General features: G+C 42.4%; 1 protein-coding gene across 1 annotated transcript in view; it reads left to right on the top strand.

Moving 5' to 3' along the window:
- Nucleotides 1-25197, top strand: part of EFNB2 (ephrin B2) — a 73383-nt gene that overhangs the window by 18384 nt on the left and 29802 nt on the right. Inside the window, exon 2 of the mRNA XM_068268014.1 lies at nt 19897-20177. Within this exon, the coding sequence (XP_068124115.1) occupies nt 19897-20177 (281 nt within the window). The remainder of the gene's footprint in view (nt 1-19896; nt 20178-25197) is intronic.

Raw genomic sequence — 25197 nt, 5'->3', positions numbered from 1 at the left:
AATGGCCAGATCTGACATAGACTTCTGATCTGTATGCTTGTTTAGGGTCTATGGCTTAAAGTATCAGAGGCAGTGGATCCGCAGTACAGTCAGGCAGTGTGCACTAGTTAAAAGAAAACAAACACGTCAGCCTCCATATCTCTCTCACCATGGGCCCTTTAGGGCCCGTTTCCACTAGACTCGTTGCTATGCGGAAACTGCTTCGCAACGCAAGGAAACTGCAACCAATTCACGTCAATGGAGTAGTTTCCATTGACGCGACTTGACCTATGTGAACGTTTTCTGCAGTACGCATCGAGTCCCCATAGCAGTTGTCGGGAAGCTGTATGACTCCACATACGGTTGTACGGATGGCAACCGGAAGGGTCTGTGGGGCGATGCAGCGATCGCCTTGTATCACTTACGCTAGTGGAAACGGGCCCTTAAGCCACTAAGGGTCCTCAGTGTTTAAGGATGCAAGGCCCGTACTCACGGGCTGCAAATGTTGCCTGTCGCCAGCACACGTGAGCGTGTGGGCGACAGGCCGGCGACAGCTCCTCGCCAGGTCCCTCCGCGTACACACGCGGAAGAGGGACCAGCGGCGAGGCGGAAGCTGTCGCCGACGTTCCTCCTCCCTCCGCCGGAAGCTCCATATACTTTAATGGAGGTTGCTGTCGCTAGTCCGCGTACTCACGCGGACTAGCGACAGTTGCGGCGGAGGTGCGGCGGCGACTATCGCCATGCGATTGAAACTTTCAATCGCATGGCGACATGAGCGACGGGCGACAGTTCGGGGTGCGCGCGCGTGCAACGGCCCATACTCACGGGCGACCTGTCGCCGCAACACGCGCGCGCCGCGTGTTGAGGTGACAAAAGTCCCTCGTGAGTATGGGCCATAACACTATTCCTGGCATCAGCTGCTCCTAATCCAAGTCTATTGCTAGCGACTAGCAGGACTGCCAGCCAACTGGTATTATTTAAAAGGATACAAGTATGGCAGCCACCATATCACTCTCACTTCAGGGGTGCTTTTAAAAATATTTAAATACATTTTCACTGTCTAGCAAGGCAAAAAAAAAAAAAGAAGAAACTTTGGAACCGCTTTATTTTGATTACTTTTTACTTGCTGGGGTTGAAATGGCTTCCATACACAAACATCAAGAGGTTGTAACATGAGATTTTTTTGACTGTTGCAACGCTGCTACGTGTCAACTGTGACACGCATGCTGTTACCAAACGCTGCCATTGGGCTGCATGTAATGGAAGCCTAATGCCACTTGTGGCCAGTAGCTGGGTCGCTAATACTACCTGGCAAAAGAGCAGTTCAGCCATCTGAGAAAAGGAGGCCTTAACTTGGCTGGCTGATACCTTGCTATACAAAATCGATGGTTTTCAATTAACGAGATTCCTTGTCGTTATGCTTTCACCAGCAGGTGGCACTACACGAAAAATCTTAAATTGTAAGTTCTGGTCTCTGTGAAGAGATCTGCAATAGGTAGATTTCTATAAGTGATTCAATTGTGAGCTTCTCTGAGGGCCAGTTAAGTTGCAAGGCGCCATATAATTACTAAATAAGTCTCAATGGCAAACTAGAGGACCTCCTTTTCAATAATACCATAAATTGATGCTGACACAATAGGTCTAGTTGTGAAAGCTTCTCTAGACCTAAACATTAGTGAAAATAAGTTGCTACGCAAATGTGGCCTACATTTTATAAAAGCAAACAAAACCACAACAAAAAAACTACTGCTTGCTGCAGGTACGTGTATGAGATCTTATTTGACACCTTTTTTAGCCACCCTAGCTATGTGGCCTGATATGATCCAGTTGAGGATTGCAGGCTAGGTGTACGTGGTAATTTGTGCTTCTTTATCTCCAGCCAAGAGAACATTGGTGAAAAAAAGGCCCAGTGTGGAGATTACAAACTGTACAGGGGAAAAAATGTGCTTAGCTATTGTAAACTGAACTAACCTTATTCATTTCTTTTGCTGTATGTGTGTGTGTGCGTGTGTGACAAGAATTTTTTCTCAATTGCGTGGCAACATCTGCCATAGAGCAAAAGGTAAAGGCACACAGCTCTTCTGTTAGCAGTGGGTCGCACATTTATTCAGTTAATTACCATCCCAAATGCATTCTTCTGGATTCTTATCGCTGACTTGGAACACACTGTGTAAAAAGTATAGTAATCTTTAGATACTAACATTGTCTCTATGATCGTCAGTTCTCCCAAAACCCCCCCACCCTTACCAACGTTTTCAGAATTGCTTTAAAAGTGAAAGACATTTTTCTTCTGGCTTTGGCAGCTGTGACGGACCAACACCCAGTATTTCATTGTGGGATATGGCTGTTAATTACAAAGCTGCTGATTTAAAGCATGGTATAAATATTAGGTTCCCTTGCTTGCTTTCCCAGGATGCCGAGCCTTGCATTTTTCAGCCTGTCATAAATATGGGCTCTTTATACGAAGGGGGGGGGGGGGGGGGGGACAAAATCTTTTTAATTTCGAGAACTATCAACAAGCTGCATATATTCTGGTTTAAATGATGTCAGACACAGAACAGTGGGCCAGACCGCTGCAGTCTGAAGGGGATATTATGTAAGGGAGACGAATATTCAAACAAATCTAGCAGCAGGCCTGCTGGAGAGCAGTATAGGAAAAAAAATTCAAGGGAATAGAGGGGCACTGTAAACGTCCATAATGCAAGAATACGTTTTATTGAAAGTGACACTAAGTAAGGATGAAAAAAGAGAGCCCGGTCTTGGCACACAAAGCTGCAACCAGTGTATATTCTTCTGGATTTGTAGCCTGAATATGTAATAGCGGTAGGAATTATGTTGTCTCTGTGAGGGGTTTCAGTTCCTCATGCAGGGCTGAGGTTTTCCTTCAGATAGCTGAGGCAATGATGTCAGCAGTCAGTCTGCTTTAAGCTTAGATGTGTACTTCAAGATTTCTGTTTCGTCTACTTGTAGTTAAGTGACATTCTGTTTTTGATTTGGGAGCTTAGCCAGCTCAGGCCTGTGATCGTCAGCGGTAAAATGCCCTGTCTATTTCTACTTGGGTTTCTATGTAGACGTGCTCAGTAAGCTGAAATTGGGTTATTTGAGAATCCCCTTTATGAAACAGTATTGAAAAATGTTAATTAGATGTGTGTAATAGTTTGGTAGCATATCTGGGCTGGAATGTAACGGAGAGAAAGCTTCCCTTCTGGGCAGATATACTGAGGTTGTGTCCTTTTTTTATTTTTTATTTTAATTTATTTTATTTATTTTTTATATTGAAATACACGCCATGCATGCTAACACTCCTTATTTCCATAGCATGAAAAATTGCTTTGTAGTGTGTGTTACCTCACAAGTTCTCCAGAAACACACTGTAGAAAGTTTGTTAGGATGAAAACCTATACACATGCTAGATGGGCGTCACCCGATAGGGATTGGGAGTTGACATTGCAGGGGCGAGGCTGTATAGACGTGTAGTTAGCCTCCAGGCTAGTGTGTGTGTGTGTGTGTGTGTGTGTGTGTGTGTGCGTGTGTGCGTGTGTGCGTGTGTGTGTGTGTGTGTGTGTGCGTGTGTGTGTGTGTGCGTGTGTGTGTGTGTGTGTGTGTGTGTGTGTGTGTGTGTGTGTGTGTGTGTGTGTGTGTGTGTGTGTGTGTGTGTGTGTGTGTGTGTGTGTGTGTGTGTGTGTGTGTGTGTGTGTGTGTGTGTGTGTGTGTGTGTGTGTGTGTGTGTGTGTGTGTGTGTGTGTGTGTGTGTGTGTGTGTGTGTGTGTGTGTGTGTGTGTGTGTGTGTGTGTGTGTGTGTGTGTGTGTGTGTGTGTGTGTGTGTGTGTGTGTGGAGAGGGAGGCTGGGCGTTCTGTGGAGGGCTGATGGAGTGTGATGTCAAGCAGGGTTAACAAAGCTATCGGCTGCCACACAGTTGAATTGATCCACTTGGCGGATCGCTGGCCGGGTGACCATCGGGGCTGCATTTACATACACCAGATTATCGTCAGAGGTGGTCGTTGTTGGCCGTCTCAGCCCTACTTTTAATTTAGCATGTGTAGAGGCCTTACAGTGGACCTGAACGCAGAACGTCCTGTCTGCTCCTATAATAATGTTTAAAGAACATTTTCTTTGTTACAGCTGATATAAATCTGCATTGTCTACTTCCTGCTTTTATGGAAGCAGACATATTGTTAACATCTTGTGTTTACAAATTAGCTGCACTGCCATGGCAGAGGAGAATCCTGAGCTGACACATCTGAGAGCTCAAATTACAGTGGTAATTAGGCACAGATGAGGGGGAATTAGACAGGCTAAACACTTTAAATACATACAGGGTGCATTGCTCTGTTTTCCTTCTGTCATGTGCAAGAGTTCAGGTCCACTTTAACATGACCAGTGCCTTCACGTGCAGCAACGCAGCCCACCGCAACACAGTACACAACAATGTGTACCGATGAAAAACGCAGCCTGTCCTCACTCGGGCAAAGCCGCTTCTCTAGGTCCAGTCAGTCACTCTCCAGAAAAAGTGTTTTGAATTAAAATTACCCATGAGGGAGGTGATACTAACTGAAGGTGCTGATTAGCAGGTGGCCAAAAATATAAAACAATTAATCATTTAAAAAGGAGTGGAAGTGTAGACCTGCCTCCACCAACATGGCACAAACCAGCTGTTAAACCGTCATCCGTTTTTATGGAGTCAGTTTAAAGACCTAAATGTGTTGCAGGCTAGTCTCACCTGCTCACTTCATGAATTACGTCTGTTTCCAGGGAGCATGATGCTTATTTAGGTACTCCTGAGTGGGAGAACAATAGAGTATTCAAGTGATCCAGCAAACCTGCACTGGATTTCTATAAACTGACTGCTACCTCTAAGCCCCATTCTCACTGGGGCCCTGTTCTCCAGCGTTTCAGCACTACGCTGATTTGCTGATCACTTGTAGTTTGCAGCTCTGTGGTAGGAGTAGGGATTTAATATTGTTACACATGAAAGTGTTAATTCTATTAAAGAGACACTGAAGCGGAAAAAATGTATGATATAATGAATTGTATGTGTAGTACGGTTAATTACTAGAACATTAGTAGCAAAAGTGTGTATGTATGTATGTATGTATGCATATATATATATATTTTATTCCCCTTCATTGCATCATTCTCTAATATTTGCAGTTTACACACTACTCAGCATTCTGAATGATTTTACAGAGCAGGCTAGTGAACTTTTGAACTGTTAAGAACAAAAACAATACAGTGACTGACAATTGAGATAAGAAGCTTCAGAAGACAGAGCTCTCTGTGACTTTTCGTGGAGCTCAATGGCTCTTTTGCATAGATAACTGGAGATTCTTAACTCTTCCTGTACTGGAAACAATATTCGACTCATGCCTCTGCTCCTAATGTTTTATTTCTTAGCTGTACTACACATACAAATCATATCATAATTTATTTATTTTATTTTTTTTCACTTCAATGTCGCTCTTAAGTGCCACATTTTTCCTCAACTGTTTTATCTCATTACCACTAAAGGTAACCATACATCTAGGGATTCTAATTAATCAACTTAGTGATCGACTTTATTGGGAGATCGACTTCAGTATGTTAATCAAGTCAATCGACGAATGGCCCATAGATGACAATCAATATATTATGCGATTATCCTTCACTAATTGATCTGTACGATGTTGTGCCTCCATGCTCTGAATGGAAAAATCAATTCAGAGTTGATCGAATGACATGTGAACAGTAACTGTTTCCTGTGCGGCGACCAATATCTTTCATCCTGCTTAATCGACTAAGCTGGTTGATCGGGCATACTGATGCCCATTGAATGGTCGATCGCACAGCCAAATCGCTAGATGTATGGCTCCCTTAAATGTATGTAAATTAAGTTTTGTTGGTGGTGCATGGTGTCCAGACCACCATAGTGTTTATCTATACATAATGTACTCTACAGAATGGGCAATGGGGCCAGCAGCTGTGTACACTAGATGGAATTCATATGTTGCTGCAGTCTAGTGCATCAGTGAGCCAGCATTTCCCCCCCCTAGTAATACTAATAATGTAAAAAAGCATCTATTTATCAGTCATAGTATGACTATTTTTGCACCCCTTTTTCATGTTTAGTCTGCACATTCCACCTTTGTTATTATGTGCTCTTGTACAAAAATGGTTTGTACATGCTGTGAGGAGATGGCAGGGCAGAGCAATACATATTTCAGAAGACATTAATTTTGTGTCAGATCCTGGGGCTTTTCAGGGTCAGCCGCTGTGGCCTAACAATGCAGGCTTGTTTGGGGGATAATGGGAGATATAAGATGAAGTTCTATGACTGTTATAGGAACACTTTACAGATTTTAAGCTTTAGTTTGTTTTTTCTTTTTCCCTTAAAATTTTTTCCAGAAAAATGTAGAAACGAATATATTTCAAAGACATGGGCCATAAGTACCATCTCAGATGTAAATGTTTTTATAGTCCTTTGTAGGCAGTGTACGGCAGAGCCTGATTTGATTTGTAATAAGGCTAGAAATCTTATTAAAATTTGGTCGCATAACCCAAATCAGCAGAGCTGAGGAGATTAAAAGTGGAATTTTGGAATGGGCCTAATCTTGGCTTGCATCAACAACTTTTCAGACTGTAAAGCCTGAATCATCTGAGAAGATTGCAGTGTATGGCAATAGTAGTCTGTGCTGCAGGAAGTAGATTGTAAGGGAGTTGCACACCAGGTTGTCTGAGGTAGATTGTTCATTTTTAAATTCATCCATGATTGAAACTTTACTTTCAGTCATGGATTTGAGGTAGATCAATGATTTTTATATTCCTCTATTAATTAAAGTAAAATTTCAATCATGGATGAATGTAAAAATGAAAAATTAAACCTTCAACTCATTTTAGTTTGAACAGTTGTGTAATGTCAGGTGCTGCCAAGGTTTTTGTGTCGTCGCGTCCCCCCCCCCCCCCCAAAAAAAAGTCCTCCAGTACATGTGGGTAGCCGGAGACTCACCCTCAGAGTATAGGTAGCCCCCCAGTACAGGTAGCCAAGGTGTCCTCCAGCATATATAGCCGCCAAACAACGCGGTAAAGCCGGTAACCGCGGGATGCTAAACGCTCCCATTCACTTGAATGGGAGTGTTTAGCCGACGAGTCCCGAACGCTTAGACACCATAAACGCCGCCAAATGTCCGTGTGAACCAGCCCTTACTGCTCCGTTTTTGTAGAGGCAGAAAATGCTGTTTGGATCATTTCAATTACAAACATTGGACGAAGATTTAATAAGGAATAGCAAAAATGCAAATAACTTGATATTCCTTACCATATTTAACATTTCAATATGCGTCGTCCTAGTTGCCGCGTTGAGCAAGTGTGTTTTTTTTGTTTGTTTGTTTTTTTTGTGGCTGCGTACAAGATTTTTAATAAATATGCCTTTATTGGCAAAACAAATGGTGCTGCATGATCATAATTGCAAATATTATTCCTAATATTTCACTACCTCTATTGGCGCTAGCATTCATATATTAACTCCTTCTGCCCCGGATGTACATCTACAGTAAGGCTGGAGATCTCCCAACAATAGCAGTGCATGGTTCAGTCAAAACAGGACTGCACAGAAATCCTGTGCATATTTTTTTATGATAAAACCACAATGGTTCCATAAACGTATAACGGGGGGGGGGGGGGGGGGTGGAAAAAGTAAAATAAGCTAGATTTTGAAAATGAGCTATAGTAACTGTTCTGTTTCTTATAACAAAAGCCATATAAAACCAACAAAACTTATAAATCACAGTTGTACACTCCAAAATATGTTTTGCATAATCCATTTTCACATGCTTCAAGTTTTTTTTATGAGATTTATTTAGCTAGGACAAATGGAAGTGTTGTGCAGCAGTCTACAACAAGAATTCACATTTTGGTTTATTATAGCACAAATTGATGTCTGGTGTGTTGCTAAGGATTACAGCTCTTGGCACTGTTACTCAAGCCTGTATCCCACCTGTTTTAAAGGCAGAGGATCAGCATGACAGACAGGCGATGTGCAATTTCAAAAGGAAATAAATGTCAGCCTCCATATCCTTTTCCCCTTAGGTTCCCTTTAGGTGCCATATTTATATGACTTTAGTTTTTAAGAGAAAAAAAAAAACACAACTTGATTATCCCACGGCAGTGCTATTGGGCCTGGGATCTGTGGTTTTCAGGAGGCTTGACATTCACTGTAGCGGCTTGTGGTATCAGACAGGGCGTCTGGGAGGGGCCATGACACATGCTGTCACTCGCTGTACCTCCCATTATTCTCAATGGTAGGCTGGTGGAGTCCACACCATGTAGCTAATTGGAGTAGGTTGTGGGTACTCCTATCTCTTACACACCATGCAATTTACCATCAGATCGATGGGTCAAATCGATGCATTTCGACTAGTCTGATCAGTTCTCAGATCAATGTTTTACAGAAGTGATCGGAAATCTGATTGGACCTAGGGAAGTTATTAATTCGACATGTCAATTTAATGGGAAAGCGTATGGTATGTACCAGGCATTACCCTTCCATGCAGAGGAGCTTCAGATGCTGTGCCAGGCATTAGAGGATGGTGTGCAGCTGCCCTGTAAACTCCTCTAAAGTGGGCAACAGAGGAGGGTTGTGCCCTGAGTTTCAGAGATTCGGGTAGGAGTGCAAGAAAGAATGCCCACCTGCTTGAGGAGGACATCCAGATTTCTGAGTATTAAGATTTTTTAGAAAAGGCAGCAGACTGGATGAAACAAACTATTTGTGCAGTTTAAATCTTGCAGATCAATCATAAGGTTAGGTAGTTCCTAATCTATCAAAGGTTTTTCATTAAAACCTGTAGAGGCATTCATTAAAAAAAAAAACCATGCACTGTATATCAAAAGGGTAAAAGATTTTGCTCTTGTCAGCCTTTCAAGTTACTAATCGTGTATCTTATATGCATTGGTGATTGACTGCCATATAATCTGTCATAGGCAGTAAAAGGCAGATAAATATTCCTTTATTCATTTGAGTAATCCAAATATGCAATTTGCATTTTCTAATCAAATTGCAACAAAGGAATGACATCACTCAAAATTCTCAATTGCCTTCAAATATTTCTGAGGCTTCTGTCATTGTTTGTCTAACGCCTCACCTTCACATAGCAAGACAGACCCCACCCTCTGTCACAGTCTGCGGTTTGGATAGCTGCTGCCAGGAACCTGACTGTACAGGTGTAACATTACCTGCATATTAATGTGATACCACAGGACAAAGTGTATCATGATGTGGAGGAATGATCGGCTCCACAGATCATGGTGAAGCCAAATGACTTGCTCCTGTTCTCCTGTCAGTCAGACTTGTGTAATGATTTATGGTGTATGTACATGGCCAGCTGCTAAACAGGTGCCAGTTGGACTTTGAAAGCTACAGGAAACCTTTCATAAGGTTCTAAGACAGGCACTGATGGTTTGATGTTTTTTCCTTACGAAACAACAAATGGTCTGTTATACCAATATATGGACTTGTTATACTGTTTGTTTGTAGAGTAGTGTTTTGGATCCTGTAGCTACACTGCTTTTTATTTTCACTTCCTTTATGGTTTACTCTTGTTGCCCATAGCAGCCAATAACAGACTCCACTGAACATAATCTAATTGTACATTTCTGTACTTATATTGGTCCCATATGGACATTTTATTTTTGTTTCCCATTTGATCCTTGGCAGATTCAATCACCCTGATCAAATCTACCAGGATCCTCAAAATATCTGATTGAATTTCAATCGATTTTGATCTAAACTCTATTGAACGTATCGACCGGGGACAAGGCAAGAGTGGCTGTCAATTGATGAGTCTTAAAGGGACACTGTAGGGGGGTCTGGGGAAAATGAGTTTAAGTTACCCGGGGCTTCTAATGGTCTCCCACAGGCATCCTGTGCCCGTGCAGCCACTCCCCAATGCTCCGGCCCCGCCTCTGGTTCATTTCTGGAATTTCCGACTTTTAAGTCTGAAAACCACTGCGCCTGCGTTGCCATGTCCTCACTCCCGCTGATGGCACCAGGAGCGTACTGTGCAGGCCCAGTATGGTCTGTGTCTGCGCCGTGTGCTCCTGGTGACATCAGGGGAAGTGAGGACACAGCAACGCAGTGGTTTTCAGACTTTAAAGTCTGAAATTCCAGAAGTGAACCGGAGGCGGGGCCGGAGCATCGGTGAGTGGCTGCATGGGCACAGGACATCTGCGGGGGACCATTAGAAGCCCCAGGTAACTTACACTCATTCCCCCCCCCCCCCCCCCTACAGTATCCCTTTTTAAGAGCCATACCCACTAAATGATTTTCACAGGCGATTTTGAACAAGTAATATCGCACAACATTTAATAAAAATTCATGAAACTGTTTAACGAAGCACTCCGTCTGCAGTTATTAATTTTTGGACGACCGACTAGTCCGGTTAAGCCGTGACTTGCATGGGTTTTGCTGCAATTGTGTAAGCTATAGTTTATGCCATCGTGCGTTTTTTTTTTTTTCAGTGCAACACTGGAGTTTTCTTTTCAGAAACTAGAAATCTATGTGCTGTGTGTGGAGGGAATTGATCAGATGTATTTCCGAACTGAAATACAGTATGCTGTATGATGAACTACTTAATTTGAGTACTGTTCAAAACTCCCCTCTAGGCACAGATCTAAAATACCATCCGATAGCCTAGTAATCAGTGTTCAAATGTACTACTTGTGTAACGAGGCCTCTGTAGCTCCAAATCCAGTCTCATGTCCAGAAAAGGTGCTGAGTCAGTTTCAGGCTCTGTGGGGTGGGACTGATGCTGTTTGGATTGTACCATCCTGCTGTTAAAGTGAACCCAGAATTTTCCGGAACGTATACTGTACAAATGGAACGGACGTTTGGCAATCCAATGATAGTCTATGGATGCGTACATACTCGTCCGTTCCACGCGGACCGGATACGGACTCCGGACACTTTTCCAACTTGCTCTATTTTTCACGTACAGAGGATCCGGCTGCCGCACCCGGACCGGATCCTGACTGCGCCATCCGCACAGCTGAACCAATGAGAAACGGAAAGGACAAAACACACTGGCTATAAAAAAAATCTGGATGTTCTACCCACTTCCTATGCGTTTTCATGGGCCCAGCGTTTGAGGAGTGGAGCAGCAGTGACTTGTGGCTGGAGATATTTGGCAGCATGTCGGACGAAGAGGTGAGGCCCTACACACCTGAGGACCTGATTCTACAGGTGCAGCAGCTACCTGCCTGGTGCACCCACCATCTCCTGCGAGGAGCACGCTTTCTTCCCACATAGTATAGGTAAAAATCAAAAAGGAGACCATTCCCAGGTAAAATGAGTACAAAAACACTGGATCCATGGTCCAAACTGCAGTCTCTATATCAAAGGATGGTCTCCACACGTCAGGCTGTCTCCAACAATGACCCCAGGGCTTCTGCAGACCTCCCAGACCCCAAGAATTTATATAGTCTGTATCTTTAAAAACTGATCCGGATATCAACCTGATCACCTACTGATGAAAAACCGGATGCAAACGGAACGGATTTGTACCGGATCCTGAGTGCAACCGTACGCATCCGGTCCGGCTGCGCACGGAACGGATCCGGAAATCCGTTCCGTTTTTTTGCAAAAACGCAAGTGTGAACGGGGCCTTGCTCATTGCATAGCTGTTCCTTTCATATAGTTTATAAGGCATTCCTCAAGCCAAATACTTTCTTTTTTGTTTCTGTTTTAACCACTTGAGGACCAGGGGATTTTTCTCTGCGCTGTCCTGGGTGGGCTCTTCAGCCCCCAGCACAGATCATGTTGCAGGCATGGTGATCAGACGCTGCGACAGCAGCGCCGTACGCTGTAAACACTGGGGATTTCTTCCCCACGGGTGTTTACATTTTCGTCTGCGAGCCGCGTTGGGAGACTCGCAGGCTGCTAATGGAGACGCCCTCCGTGAACTGACATGGATGGAAATGCACTTACGGCCAGCCGCCGTCTATCAGCGTTAGGCGTTCATTAAGTGGTTAATACTCTAATTCCCTATAAACTAAACAAGCCTCGCCCACAGCTTCTCAAGTGCCTTGGCACTTTCAGACTCGTGTAGCAATGACTTATGGGAGCTCAGTCAGGGCAGGAGGAGGAGGAGGAGGTTACTAGCCAGATATTTCAGAGGGAGAGGGGGAGTTGCGTTTTCACAGGCTGGAGATGCTATCAGTATGCCCGTGTGTAATGTCACACTGAACATGGCTGCCCTCATTGTATCACAGGAATAAAGAATCCTAAACTGTTGAAGTGGTTTACAGCTAAATTTGCTGTGTAAACTAGATATATAGACAAGTTACTTATTATAGATAGATTTTAATCTCAAATCCGCTTTAAGATCCGAAGAGGTCTGGTACAGACCTAATATCTATAAGAAGATTGCTGCCTGTAGTAATGGTAGTTTGTGTTGCAGAAAGTAGATAGTTATTTATTTTTTTCCCACACAGGTTAATTAACCACCCTGGCGTTCTGATTAAATCGCCAGGGTGGCTGCGGGAGGGTTTTTTTTAAATAAAAAAAAAACTATTTCATGCAGCCAACTGAAAGTTGGCTGCATGAAAGCCCACTAGAGGGCGCTCCGGAGGCGATCTTCCGATCGCCTCCGGCGCCCAGAATAAACAAGGAAGGCCGCAATGAGCGGCCTTCCTTGTTTTGCTTATATCGTCGCCATAGCGACGAGCGGAGTGACGTCATCGACGTCAGCCGACGTCCTGACGTCAGCCGCCTCCGATCCAGCCCTTAGCGCTGGCCGGAACTTTTTGTTCCGGCTACGCTGGGCTCAGGCGGCTGGGGGGGACCCTCTTTCGCCGCTGCTCGCGGCGAATCGCCGCAGAGCGGCGGCGATCAGGCAGCACACGCGGCTGGCAAAGTGCCGGCTGCGTGTGCTGCTTTTTATTTCATTAAAATCGGCCCAGCAGGGCCTGAGCGGCAGCCGCTGGCGGTGTTGGACGAGCTGAGCTCGTCCAGACCGCTCAGCTGGTTAAAGACCTTGCCTACTGACAGAAACTGCCTGCCTATACAGTTGTAGGAAAACTTGTACCTAGAGAGGGATCTAGCACTAACATGCTAAAGAATATCATTCACAGCCTCACTCGCTCACTAGCATAGATTAGTCATTTTGTATAAAAGCAAAACTATTTTCTACAGTAACTTTATAGTATTGCTCTCTGTGTGTAGAGCTTAGCTGATTTCAGAAATATAGCTTAACTCAAAATGGATGCTTTGTTTACTAACAATGCATACTTCAGCTCAAGCATATCTAGTGTCCTACCAGGCTTGCGGCCATTGTGAACACTGGCGTTATCACATCACAATATCATTCTACTGGATTTGTAAATATTGTTACGTATTGCCAGCCGGTGACCAGGAAAACGTTTTGTTTTGAACGCAGTAACTACATCAAACGCGGTCATGAATTAAGGCTTAATTGTGCAGACTTGTACTGTGAAATGTAATATTATTGTTACTTCACCAGCAATTGTGACTGAAAGGTGGTAAATTGATTAAGAATTGAGTAAAGCTATACCCAGCATTTTAGATTCTTTTGTTAACTGGGACATGAGGTCACCAAGGGTAAGAACAGCCCCCTCTAGCTATGTCAGGATAAATTACTATTTAGCAAATAATGCATTCAATTGTAATGTATTACCTTCTAGTCTATACAGTTATGTGCTTGGACATGCCACAGAAATACCTGCTCAACTAGTTGTTCTACTTCTGAACCTTCTGTATAAGGTGTGTGTCTGTGGTGGTGTGTTTTTTTTTTTTTGTTTTTTTTTTTTTTTTTTATCCCCTCTGACAAAAATGTCATGCAAGCTGCCTGAAGTTGTAGCTAAAAATATATTGGTGATAATAAATAAAAAAAATAATATATATATATATATATATATATATATATATATATATATATATATATATATATATATATATATATATATATATATATATATATATATATATATATATATATATATATATATATATATATATATATATATATATATATATATATATATATATATATATATATATATATATATATATTCATTTTTTTTTTTTTTTTAGATTGTTGATTCACATCTGCACATTTTGGTGGTGCATAGTATTAAAGGACCACTCGAGCAAAAAAAGGAAGCAATAAAATCTGAGAGAGCTGACTGGTTTTGGACTTATCCATGTGCTCATGGGAGATTCTCAGGGTTTTCTTTGATTTCTAAAGCATTTCCTGAACTAGTTGCTAAATCTAACTGCCTAAATACTGTGCAAGTAAGTAGGGAGGCTGGCTGGTATCTTACTGTTTTGGCAGTTAAGCTGCCAGTCAGGAAATGCTTTTGAAAACAAACAAAGAAAACCCTGAGAATCCCTCATGAGATGGATTAGTCGAAAACCTGTCGGTTCTGTCAGATTTTAACTGCTTCATTTTTTTCGTTGAAGTGTTCCCTTTAAGGCTTCCTGCATCTGAGCAGCAGAAGGCGGTGAATTCACCGCCTGTCAGCTGCTCTCTTGTAAAAGCCTGGCACTTGTTAGCGCTCTGTTTATAAAAGGTTGGAGTTAGTACTGCAATAAAAAGACCAGCAAGTGTTTGTTCTTCCTCTTCGATCTGCCCTCCGGCTGCTTTGAGTTGCATCTAGTTTCAGGAAAGATGCAATGTGCTAATGACCTCTTGCCTGCTTGATTGATGAGAGGCTATTCACCTCCTCTCTGTATGTCCCCTAAAGTGGCCCTTACACATCACTCCTCAAAATCCTGACCTGAGTCCGGCAGATGGAGGGTTAATCGGCTCACCTGCAGCTGCAGTCATTATGCAGCGAGCTGTGTGTGGAGCAAGTAGGCTCTTGAAGGGCTGATGTAGCAGAGAGGCTGCACAATCTAATGTAGCAGAGAAGCTACCAAAGTGCTGGAGTGAGTGGAGCTCTAGTACTAGAGATCCAGGTGCCGCCTGGACAACTGAGTGGCAGACATTCCTTAGCTCTGTGGGTGTCAAGTGACCACGGAGATGACCTGAGAGAGGAGGGTTAGTACAGAAGTGGAAGGCTGTATATCTTTTAACCCCTATGAATACCCAGTGTGATATGTATGTATGTTATATTTTATTTTTATTTTATTTTTTCAACTTTAAAAGACTCACTGGCTGGTGTGTTGTGACCCTTCTATGCTATGATCTCCTCTACCAACATGATCTAAATGTTAAAGCGAAACTGAATTCAGAACTTCCTCTCTGCTCTAAAAGAGAAGCAACAGCATAATAAGCTTTAGAAAAAAGAATTTCTTTGTTACAGCTGATACAAATACTGCAATTAATCTGCAGTGTCTACTTCCTGCTTTCATGGAAGCAGATATAGGGTTAACCTCCCGTGTTTACAAATTATCTGCTCTGCTGAGGCTGTCAGCTGACACAGTATGAGAGATCAAATTACAGTTGTAATTAGCCACAGATGAGGGGGAATTAGACGGTCTAAACTCTCTAAATACATAGTGTGCAGATCTCTGTTTTTCCTCCTGTGCAATAGTTCAGGTCCACTTTAAAAACTTACCCCAAACTTAAATTTAAAAAAAAATTACTTTGCCGAGAGTTTTCTGAATTCATTCAATTGCCGGTTTGGTTCACAAAACAGATTGTCATCATGACAAATGCGTTGTTCTATTTTAGTTATAATTGCGCCCAAATAAAAGCATTTATGATGCTGCTTCCAGAGAGAGCGCTCTATTGTTTAGCCTCCGCAGTTCTGCTAGCCCAGTATGAATGGTGTCAGCAAGTTTTCAGTTTTAATGTATTGCTATAGTTTATTTTCCTATTGCTCGGTTTATTCATCTAATGATGGTATTGTCTGAGTTTATAAACTATTATAAATGGTCTCCCTGTACATTTGTCACCAGACAGGAGTGTCTTCTTATCGACACACCCTGGTGTAGCTGCTAGTCTAGGAAGAGGAACTGCTGAGCATTTTATTTCCATGCTATGCAGTGAAAAGATGTAAACGGTTTGAAAATGCATAAGCAGATCCTTGTAGTGGAGAGTGCCCTCTTTTTCAAAGGGACTGCCGGCTGTTTAAAAAGGGATGCTGATTTGAAGTAGAGAAGTGTGGAGCTGTGTAATGGGTCAAGAGCTGACCCTCATCCACCGCAGAAACAATCATTTACCAAGGCTTTAGTAACGAGCAAAAGCAACTAATTACACTGCATAGTGATTGCCTGCAAAGCCACTAACATCACAATGTCCCAATAGGCTCTCGCGTATTAATACTTTTTAAAGCAATCTGTTTCAGAAACCGCTTTATAGCTTTTCCCAATTCTTATGGTTTCAGGACACTGGGGATTTCATATTCAGCAGTCTCCTTTAAAGCTAAGTGATAAACGTGCTTTCATGAACACTTCGAAATCCCCCCCCCCCCCCCCCACCTTCCCTGCCCAGGAACTAGCACATTTAATGTAATCTGTGGAGATAGTCGTGAGCTGCTTAAAAAAAAAAAAAAAATTACAGGCAGATTTACTGCAAATTGTATGCAGCTTGGAATTTAGCAAGTGAAATGCCCTTACTGGCCTAATTCAAAACTGGATCATAAGTACATGCAAGCCAGAATAAGTATGTCATTGACCAATATAATATCCTTGTCTGCTGTATATCATTTTCAGAAACCCTGTGCTTGTACTTACTCAATCTGGCCACTAGAGGTTGATGTTGGGAAACAAGATAGGCTGCCTCCATTGAGTATAATAGAGAGCCCTTCTTTTGTCTCCCAACAATGTTGAAAAGAGTACATTGTAGGGTAAAAATACCAGATATGTAACCGGATATAAAAAGTTTAATAGAAGCATAGTAAAGTGCAGCAATCGTGTGTGATAAATAATAATAAAAAGAAAATCATGAGCTTGCTTTTTCATAATTCTTTATCCCAGGAAGAACCCAGCCATACGGAGGCTTTTTATTCTTCCCCCCCCCCCCCCCCCCCCCCACACACACACACACACACACACACACACACACACACACACACACACACACACACACACACACACACACACACACACACACACACACACACACACACACACACACACACACACACACACACACACACACACACACACACACACACACACACACACACACACACTCTCTCTCTCTCAGACCTATAAATAGACTACAAAGAGAATATGAAAGGTGTTAAATTGTCATACCTAATAACTTTTTTTTTTTTCCTAAAAACAAAAAAAAATCTGTACATGGTGTAGCATACCTTTTTTTCATGGACCAACCCAGTGAAATGTTTAAGTCCTTTGAGTTATGCAACTGCTAGCACTATTACAAAAATTGGAATGAAAGAAAGGGGGAAGCAATATGCTGTGAGACTAGTTTTATTATTATTAATAATAATAATAAGTATTTAAATAGTTACTATGCTTCTCTTGTTTTTTCATAACAAAATGAGGCAATGTTGCTATTTGATGCCTGGCTGAAATCCTAATGGTGACGACTTGATATACTGCACTGCAGTCTGCAAGCCCAGTTACCCAGTGCTCTGTACATATGTGAGTAGAATATGTATATGTGTCTGGACGGTGCCTGGGTATGGGTGTCACTGTACTTTCTGTATGTCTTCTTTACTACAGAATCCTCCCATGGTATCTGTATAAGCCCTGAGTATCCTATTACTCTGGCACCAAGATAAGTGATATGCTAGCTGCATGATTACAGATAATAGCTGGAGGGAAATAAGGAAGGCTCTTCTTTGGCTTTGATTACCCATAATGTTAACCAACAAAAGCAGCAACTATAAAGTTAGAAGATCAAATGGGCTGAGCCTGACATATGCGAGGCCAAATGCAATGTGCGTATGCTGACATGAGAATTGATTTAGCAATTAATAAACTTACCTGGTGGCCTTCTAGAGCCTTGCTTGTAAGGGATTCCTGGCTAAAAGCTTTGTTCTCCGTCTTTAATATTTTAATGAGGCTGCAGGCTTAGCCGCTTACACAGGAGTCGGGGATTTAAGTGCAGTGTTTAATGTTTGTGCTCCGCAAAGGATGTTGATTAGTAAGCTCTTGTTTTAGCTTCCCATAGGCATTCTGCCTCCAGCAATGTATGTATGGAGAGGACAAGCTAGGATGGAGGATGATACCATAGTATTACTGAAGCCAAGGGACAGAAGTGCTAGCGTAAGCCTTGCCTCTGTGACTGAGGCCTATGTGCTGTGGGATTATATTCCTAGTGTGGCTTTGTGAGGTTCACACTACAAAACACACGCATGTTCTCACTGATGTTTCAGTTCTTATGTTTTGGGGTTTGTTTTTGTTTAGATTGGTTTTGCTATTTTGGCATACGAACAGACCTGTGTGTGAGCTGGTGGCACTTTTTCTTCGGAGCCCAGCAAATGGATTGGTGTGTGGTGGTTTAGGAGTGGATGCTGTGCAGGCTGCTGTTACTCTTTCAGCACTTGGAGCCCATATGGGATTTTGCTGATAAAGGCAATCCATGTGTTAAAATGATTTTACAGTTTTGAAATAGACACATGAACTCATTCCCAGCCGCTTTAAATATAGAGCTGTGAAGGTGACTAGTGTGAAATGCATGACGTTTGCTCTTTAAAATAAAGTTTAGCAAACCTGCTTATAATTACAGAACAATTTTTCTGAATGTTTTTAAGTTCTGCATTGAAACTACTTACAGGTGAAACTGGCAGTAAGCTAGCTTTTTGTTGTTGTAGCATCCCCCCCCCCCCCCAAAAAAATAAATAAATAATAATAATAAAATAGAAATAAAATAACTGCTGGCTATAGGGGAGTTTGGTATATGAATCATGACAGGATGACTTTATTCATTGTTTTCCATTTTGATTGGCATTATTTATTGATGTGGTTATTAATATAATCAATGTCGGCAATCCTGGGTGAACTCCTGGGGCGATTTTTGTTTTCTTACAGATTCATCTAGTTACACCCAGCTGCACACACTTTTTTTTAGGTACTTCCTCCCAACTCAGTTACCAGAATTTGGGACGGTCTTGAGTAAGCTGGGACATTTGTCAAGTCTGCTTGCAGCCTGTTCCAAGGCAGATTTAAATATACCATATAATTGCATAGTAACAACAATATATTATATACAAAGCAGCACTGTCAAAGGAGTTAAAGTGGACCTGAACTCAGAACTCCTCTCTGCTCTACAAGATACACAACAGCATAATAACATTTAAACAAAAACATTTCTTTGTTACAACTGATACACATCCTAAAATCTGCACAGTTTTTATTTCTTTATTCATTGAAGCAGACATATTGTTTACAGCCTGTGCTTTCAAATGGGCTTATCTGCCATAGGCAGTTATGTGACACAGGAGAGATCAAATTACAACTAGTGATTAGACACAAATGAGGGGGAATAAACCAAGCTTAACTCTTTAAATACATACAGGGTGCATTTCTGTTAGGTTTTCCTTGTGTCCTGTGCAAGAGTTCAGGTCCACTTTAAGATTAGGCTCTAAGTACAGCTGCTTCTGTTTTTATTGCATGCCCATGCTAGAAGGGGTGGAGCCTAGACTGCTTTCTAAGGAGTCTACAGACACCAGCTCCACAAGTCTGTGCTGCAGGAAGTAGCTACTGACCAAGCACTTAGAAACAAATTTGCTTGACTTCAGGTCATCTAACGTATTATTGCTAACACTGCTGTATGAAGCACCAACATTTTGTAATAACAGTAATAAGGATGATGTCTGTATTTGTATAGAGCTTTTCTCCTGTCTGACTCAAAACGCTCTTACTCAAAGCCGTAGATAAAACAAGGGTAGATTACAATGAAATCTACTCTGCCACTAATGTGCACCTGGATTTACACTTTTAAATGTTTTTCTTATTATGCTGCTGTTTTGTTATATCTTTTCACACTTTTTTTATTTTATTTTTTACTTAGATTCCTTCCTGGTCAAGGGATGATCCTGTACCCACAAATAGGAGATAAACTGGATATTATTTGCCCTAAAGTGGACACCAAATCTGCTTCCCAGTATGAGTATTATAAAGTCTACTTGGTGGATAAAGAGCAAGCGGACAGCTGCACTATACAGAACAAAACACCTTTGTTGAACTGTGCGAAGCCAGACCAAGATGTGAAGTTTACCATCAAGTTTCAAGAGTTCAGTCCGAATCTCTGGGGACTGGAATTCCAGAGGTACAAGGACTACTACATCATATGTAAGTGCCTCTATGGTTATCTGGAACATATGTCCGATTCTGTTGTATGAAAATATGCCATGTTTAGAATAGTAAGTAGTATAGTAAAACTTTTTTTTTTTTTTTTTTTTTTACATCCACTGGCTACGTGATCTAAGACAATATGAATCGGTATAGATCAGCCTAAAACCCCTTTTTTTAAAGAAATCCCCATGTTAAGTGTTTTCATATTGAAAGACGATTAGTGCTGGGGTCCCAATGCTGGCTGAAGGAATAAAAGCTATTGGCTGTGATATATAGAGCTAGTAAAAAGCCAGGATGGCAGACTTTTCTACAGGAGCTGGAAATGGACTAGAAATGAATAGCATGTAATACTATGAAATATACATTATGTCCCGAGCTCTTTAGTTGCATTAAATGGGTTTGCCGTCCGAGAACTGATCAAAGCTCGGTAAGCAACAGACTCACTTTCATTACCTCAGACCTCAAAGCCCAGTTGCTCAGGGTTTTTTTTTTTTGGAAGTTCTGCCCAGACTATCGTGAAATATAATCATTTTTCGGCTTCCTTAACATCTTTTATGACCTGTGAAGTGGGTAAAGGAGAGCCTCGGGAAACATTCGGCTGAAAACCTCCAGCTTGCATGCGGACCTCATTAGTTCAGCTTATACCGAGATGGTCATTTATTCTGACATGCACACGCACAGATATGTAGGTTTCCCTAAATGTTTTGTACTTTTTTTTTTTTTTTTTTTTTTCCTTTTTTCTAACCCCCCCCCCCCCCCCCCCTCCCCCCTTTTCTCCTTTTCTTTTTTTTTTTTCCATCTAATCCTCTTAATTAATTGCCTTCTTGCCTCAGTGCAAACCATCTAATTCCCTAACCAGCTGCATGAACTGACCTAATGTGGAATGCAGTTAGTTTGGCTGGGATTTAGTCATACAAGGTTACCACATTTATTATATAAGACATTTTAGCCTTATTAAAACGAATGTTTGACTGTGCTGTAAATGCATCCATACAAGGCTGGAAGTAACGTAGCTGTATTCTCTGACACAAAATGTCCTTGCACTCTCGGAGGAGAAGGGGCAGGCAGTAAACACCTTGAGGTCGTGTTGAGACAACACTAGCAGTCTCTGTGCAGGTAACTTGCTGGCTGGGCTTGCACCTGATTTATACCGGTTTGAAGACATTGCCTGACAGGCCTGGCAGACGAACACGGTAAATCCAGCGCTGGAGACTTGGGCGCAGCCGGCGCCACCATAGGCCGTAATAGGAACTACGGCTATCGCAGGCACAGGGAGTAACTTCAGCGCCGTCAGAAGACGGACCTGAAGTTGCTTTTAAAACAATAATTCGGATTCCAGCGATTGCTGGAAGCCGAATTATTTCATTCCCCCACTATCCATGTCGGCCTGGAGGGGGAATAGTAATTAACACGGCCCGGACTTGTGCGGCAGCAGGATCAGCCATATACTGGCTGTGTCCTGCGCCCAAGTCTCCGGCGCCGTTCTCTCTCGTACGCCTGGCAGAAGGGTGTGGGGTAGTTGGAGTGGATTACATTAGCCTTTCCTTGTACTCCCATGTTCTCAGTCCATCAGTAAACGCACAGCTGGCCAGCTCAGAGCAAATCGGGCCACAGCTCTTCTTTACTGATGCCTTAGTTTCAGGTAATATGCCCAAAGTTTGTAGATTGGAGCTTAAAGAAGCACTCCGGGTAAAATGCATAATCCTGTTCCCATGAGTTTGTGACAGTAAATAAAGACATCATCTTTGCTTGTCTCTTATCTTTTGTAGGAGTTGCAAAAAATAATTAATATAGCTGCACTTGCTAGAATGACAGAAGTTTGGTACCATGATTCTGCTTTTCCATTGTCACTGAATAACTAGCAGAGCTACAAATAGACACCAGCAATTGGTGTTCGGTGTCATTGGGGTATTAGCAATAAGGTCATTGCTAGGCATTGTAAATGTGGCCATACACTGGTCGATTTGCCATCAGATCATCAGATCGATCCCTAACTGATCGAATCTGACCAGAGAGGGATCGTATGGCTACCTTTTCTGCAGACAGATTGTGAATCGATTTCAGCATGAAATCGATTCACCATCTTTGGAGCTGCCGCACCCCCCCACCCCCCCCAGCAGTCATTACCTGATCCCTCTGGCGCGAGTCCCCCGGTCCGTCGGACATTCGAACACCACTATCGACGCACTCACGACCCGCCGGCGATCGAGCGATATCTTCCACACGGATGGATTGATGGGAACGATCGATTTCAGATGGAAATCGATCGTTCGGTCAGCGTTTGCGCAATGATTTCACAGCAGATTTGATCACAGTGATCAAATCTGCTGTATATCGGCGGGAAAATCGTTAAGTGTATGGGCCCCTTAAGAAGTGTAGTTCTCTATCCAGCTGTCAGGTGATACAGGAGGCAGCATCAATCTATTCCAGTAGCCCTGCTGTTAGCCCTGCTGTTAGCGTAGTGCAGTGCTACTAGAGGTAATGTAATCCAGGTATTCAAAATGTAATTTAAAGTGAACCTAAACTGAGGAGGATATGGATTTTTCCAGTTGCCGGACTCTCCTGCTGATCCTATGTCTGTAATACTTTTAGCCACAGCCCCTCAACAAGCATGCAAATTGGGTGCTCTGACTGAAGTCAGACTGAAATAGCTGCCTGCTTGTTTCAGGTGTGAGATCCAGATACTACTGCAGCAAAGAGATCAGCAGGACTGACAAGCAACTGGTATTGTTTTAAAAGGAAACCTCCATATCCCTCTGTTAAGGTCCCCTTCAAGGCAGCCGCCAGTGCTATTAGGTGAACTTAATCCATGGTAGATTACTTTTAGCACCCCTGTACACAATGAAGGTTGCTCTTGGTGTGCAGATTCCCCACTAAATGCGTATTATCCTTGTCCAACAGCCTCTTTCATGGACAGTGCTCTTGGCCAACAACTCCCCTCTTCCATTTGTTGCTCCCCAAGGCCTTCATGACCTTTCTAGACCAGCCCAGAACATACTGATAGGATGTGTATGGGAGGTTTTCCAGGAGGTACAAGTTCTTCATGTTCTCCAGGTTGGGAAATCTGGGATGATATTTATATTGGTTGACCAAGTTTCTTTCGGTCTTCTCTCTCTTCAATAGATAATGCTCATTAATAGATTTTTTTGTTGTTGTCATAGTAGACTTCAGGTAGGCTAGATATGTTTCTTCTTATTAATTTTTTTACTTTACTTTTTTTGTTATACATTATTTGGACAGCACAATAACTTAGTTTCCTGCACTACTCAAGAGTCCTGTCACCGGTACTTATAAATCTTATGAAATGATCCCTGTTAGTTCCCAGGGCTTTAGGCCAGCACTTTCGCTTGCTGTAAAAGTCCTCCAAAACAATGGCTTAAGTGCAGCGTATAGAACAGAAACCTTTGCAGCTCGTCGCAGGTAAAAATCCTCATCACTGATGAAAAAGCAGCTCTTATAAAGTACACAATTGTACCTATTCTTTATTGTTCCCTTGAAAAATTACATATAATTTTACAGCCATTCATAGCTGAAGTACCGATCCACTGGGAACACTTGTGAAGTTGATGATGATAATAAAGGAAAACAAGAAAATGAAGCCCGAATCTGTCACTATTTGTAGCCGCTTACGGCATGTGACTCAAATACATGTAGCTTCTCATTAACCCAATGACAGTCCTGCAAGAGAATGCTGCAGTAACTTCAAGGGATCTGGAAGAAGTGGAGAGAACTATGCCCTCGGCCAGCACTCAGCCAAGTTAATCCAGCAGGCAGATCACTTGCTGATGTGCTTAGGGGGATCGCAACCTGCTCTACACACGCTAGATTACTGGCTGTGGCAGTCATTGGTTGCCTTGGCCTAGTTTAATCTAGCATTTGTGTGTAGCTTGAAGCCCCATTCCCCCTTCCACATCATATGCGGCCAGCGGGTCACAGTATATTGTCCTCTCCAATGGTCTGCATTGATCCAGCTGGAGCCCAGACACATGCGCTCCACTATAGGCTATACCGGGAACACCTCTGCCTGGCCCAGAATTATCCCGGACTGCACAGAAGTGTGGTCTGCTTCCTGCTGCATCAGGCCCACGTGAACCGCTGCAGTAACAGCTCCTATGTATAACAAATGTCTGTTTTCCGCTGTAAAGGGAACATAGCCTTACTTTCAGACACCTGCACTAATGTACTGACTAGCAGTAAACGTTGGCACTGTGGTCTGTAAGTTTCTTTTCTAGACACAGGAGTGTGGATGTGTTTATAAGTTTATAAACAAAATAAGCAAGCTTAAAAAAATGCCATTTGTCTTTGGAGTATACAGTGCTGAACTAAGTACATTATATTTTTCTCCACAGAAGTGGAATTTGCATTTGGCCCTGTAGTCTTATCCAAAAACTAAATGGGACTTCCTCCATAAGATGCCCCTATATGAACACCTCACTGCTACAGCGTTGTGCCTCACACTGCATACCACTGTTATATGAAGTCCTTGTGTAATGGAAGTAGGACGGTGTCTGGGCTCCCAATTCATACATGACCTTAGCCATGACAATGACCTACATAACATCAGAGGCACAGCAGACTTCTATAGTTGGGTTGATGTAGCTAATTGCATGCAAATGGCAGCTCTTAGTGGGACGATACTAGACTGTTGGACTGTAATGGTTGAATCTTGAGTAGGAAATGTCATTTATTTTTGAATGCGTTCTGGGGCAGAACATCATATTATTGTCATCTCGCATGGTTTAAAGTCAACTCTGGTAACAAACTGATGCCTTTACAGGTGACGCTGATTAGGGACAATGCAAATGGCTGAACTTGAGTTTTAGTGCTGATCAGGTCTTTTATGTAAATGCCCCCATATGGTCCACTCCTCACTCTAGAGGAAAGTATACACATGATCAGTGAAGCTTACATGTCTGTACAGGAATCTCTGGAGAGGCTAATTGATCCAGTTGAGCATTGTATAGCCGGCAATTATCTGTACCAAGTGTTAATAATTGGTATTAATCAAACAAATAAT

Source organism: Hyperolius riggenbachi, chromosome 2, assembly GCF_040937935.1.
Source record: "Hyperolius riggenbachi isolate aHypRig1 chromosome 2, aHypRig1.pri, whole genome shotgun sequence".
In the NCBI taxonomy this organism is placed as follows: domain Eukaryota; kingdom Metazoa; phylum Chordata; class Amphibia; order Anura; family Hyperoliidae; genus Hyperolius; species Hyperolius riggenbachi.
The sequence above is the reverse complement of the archived record's forward strand: the minus strand, read 5'-3'. Positions and strand labels throughout refer to the sequence as shown.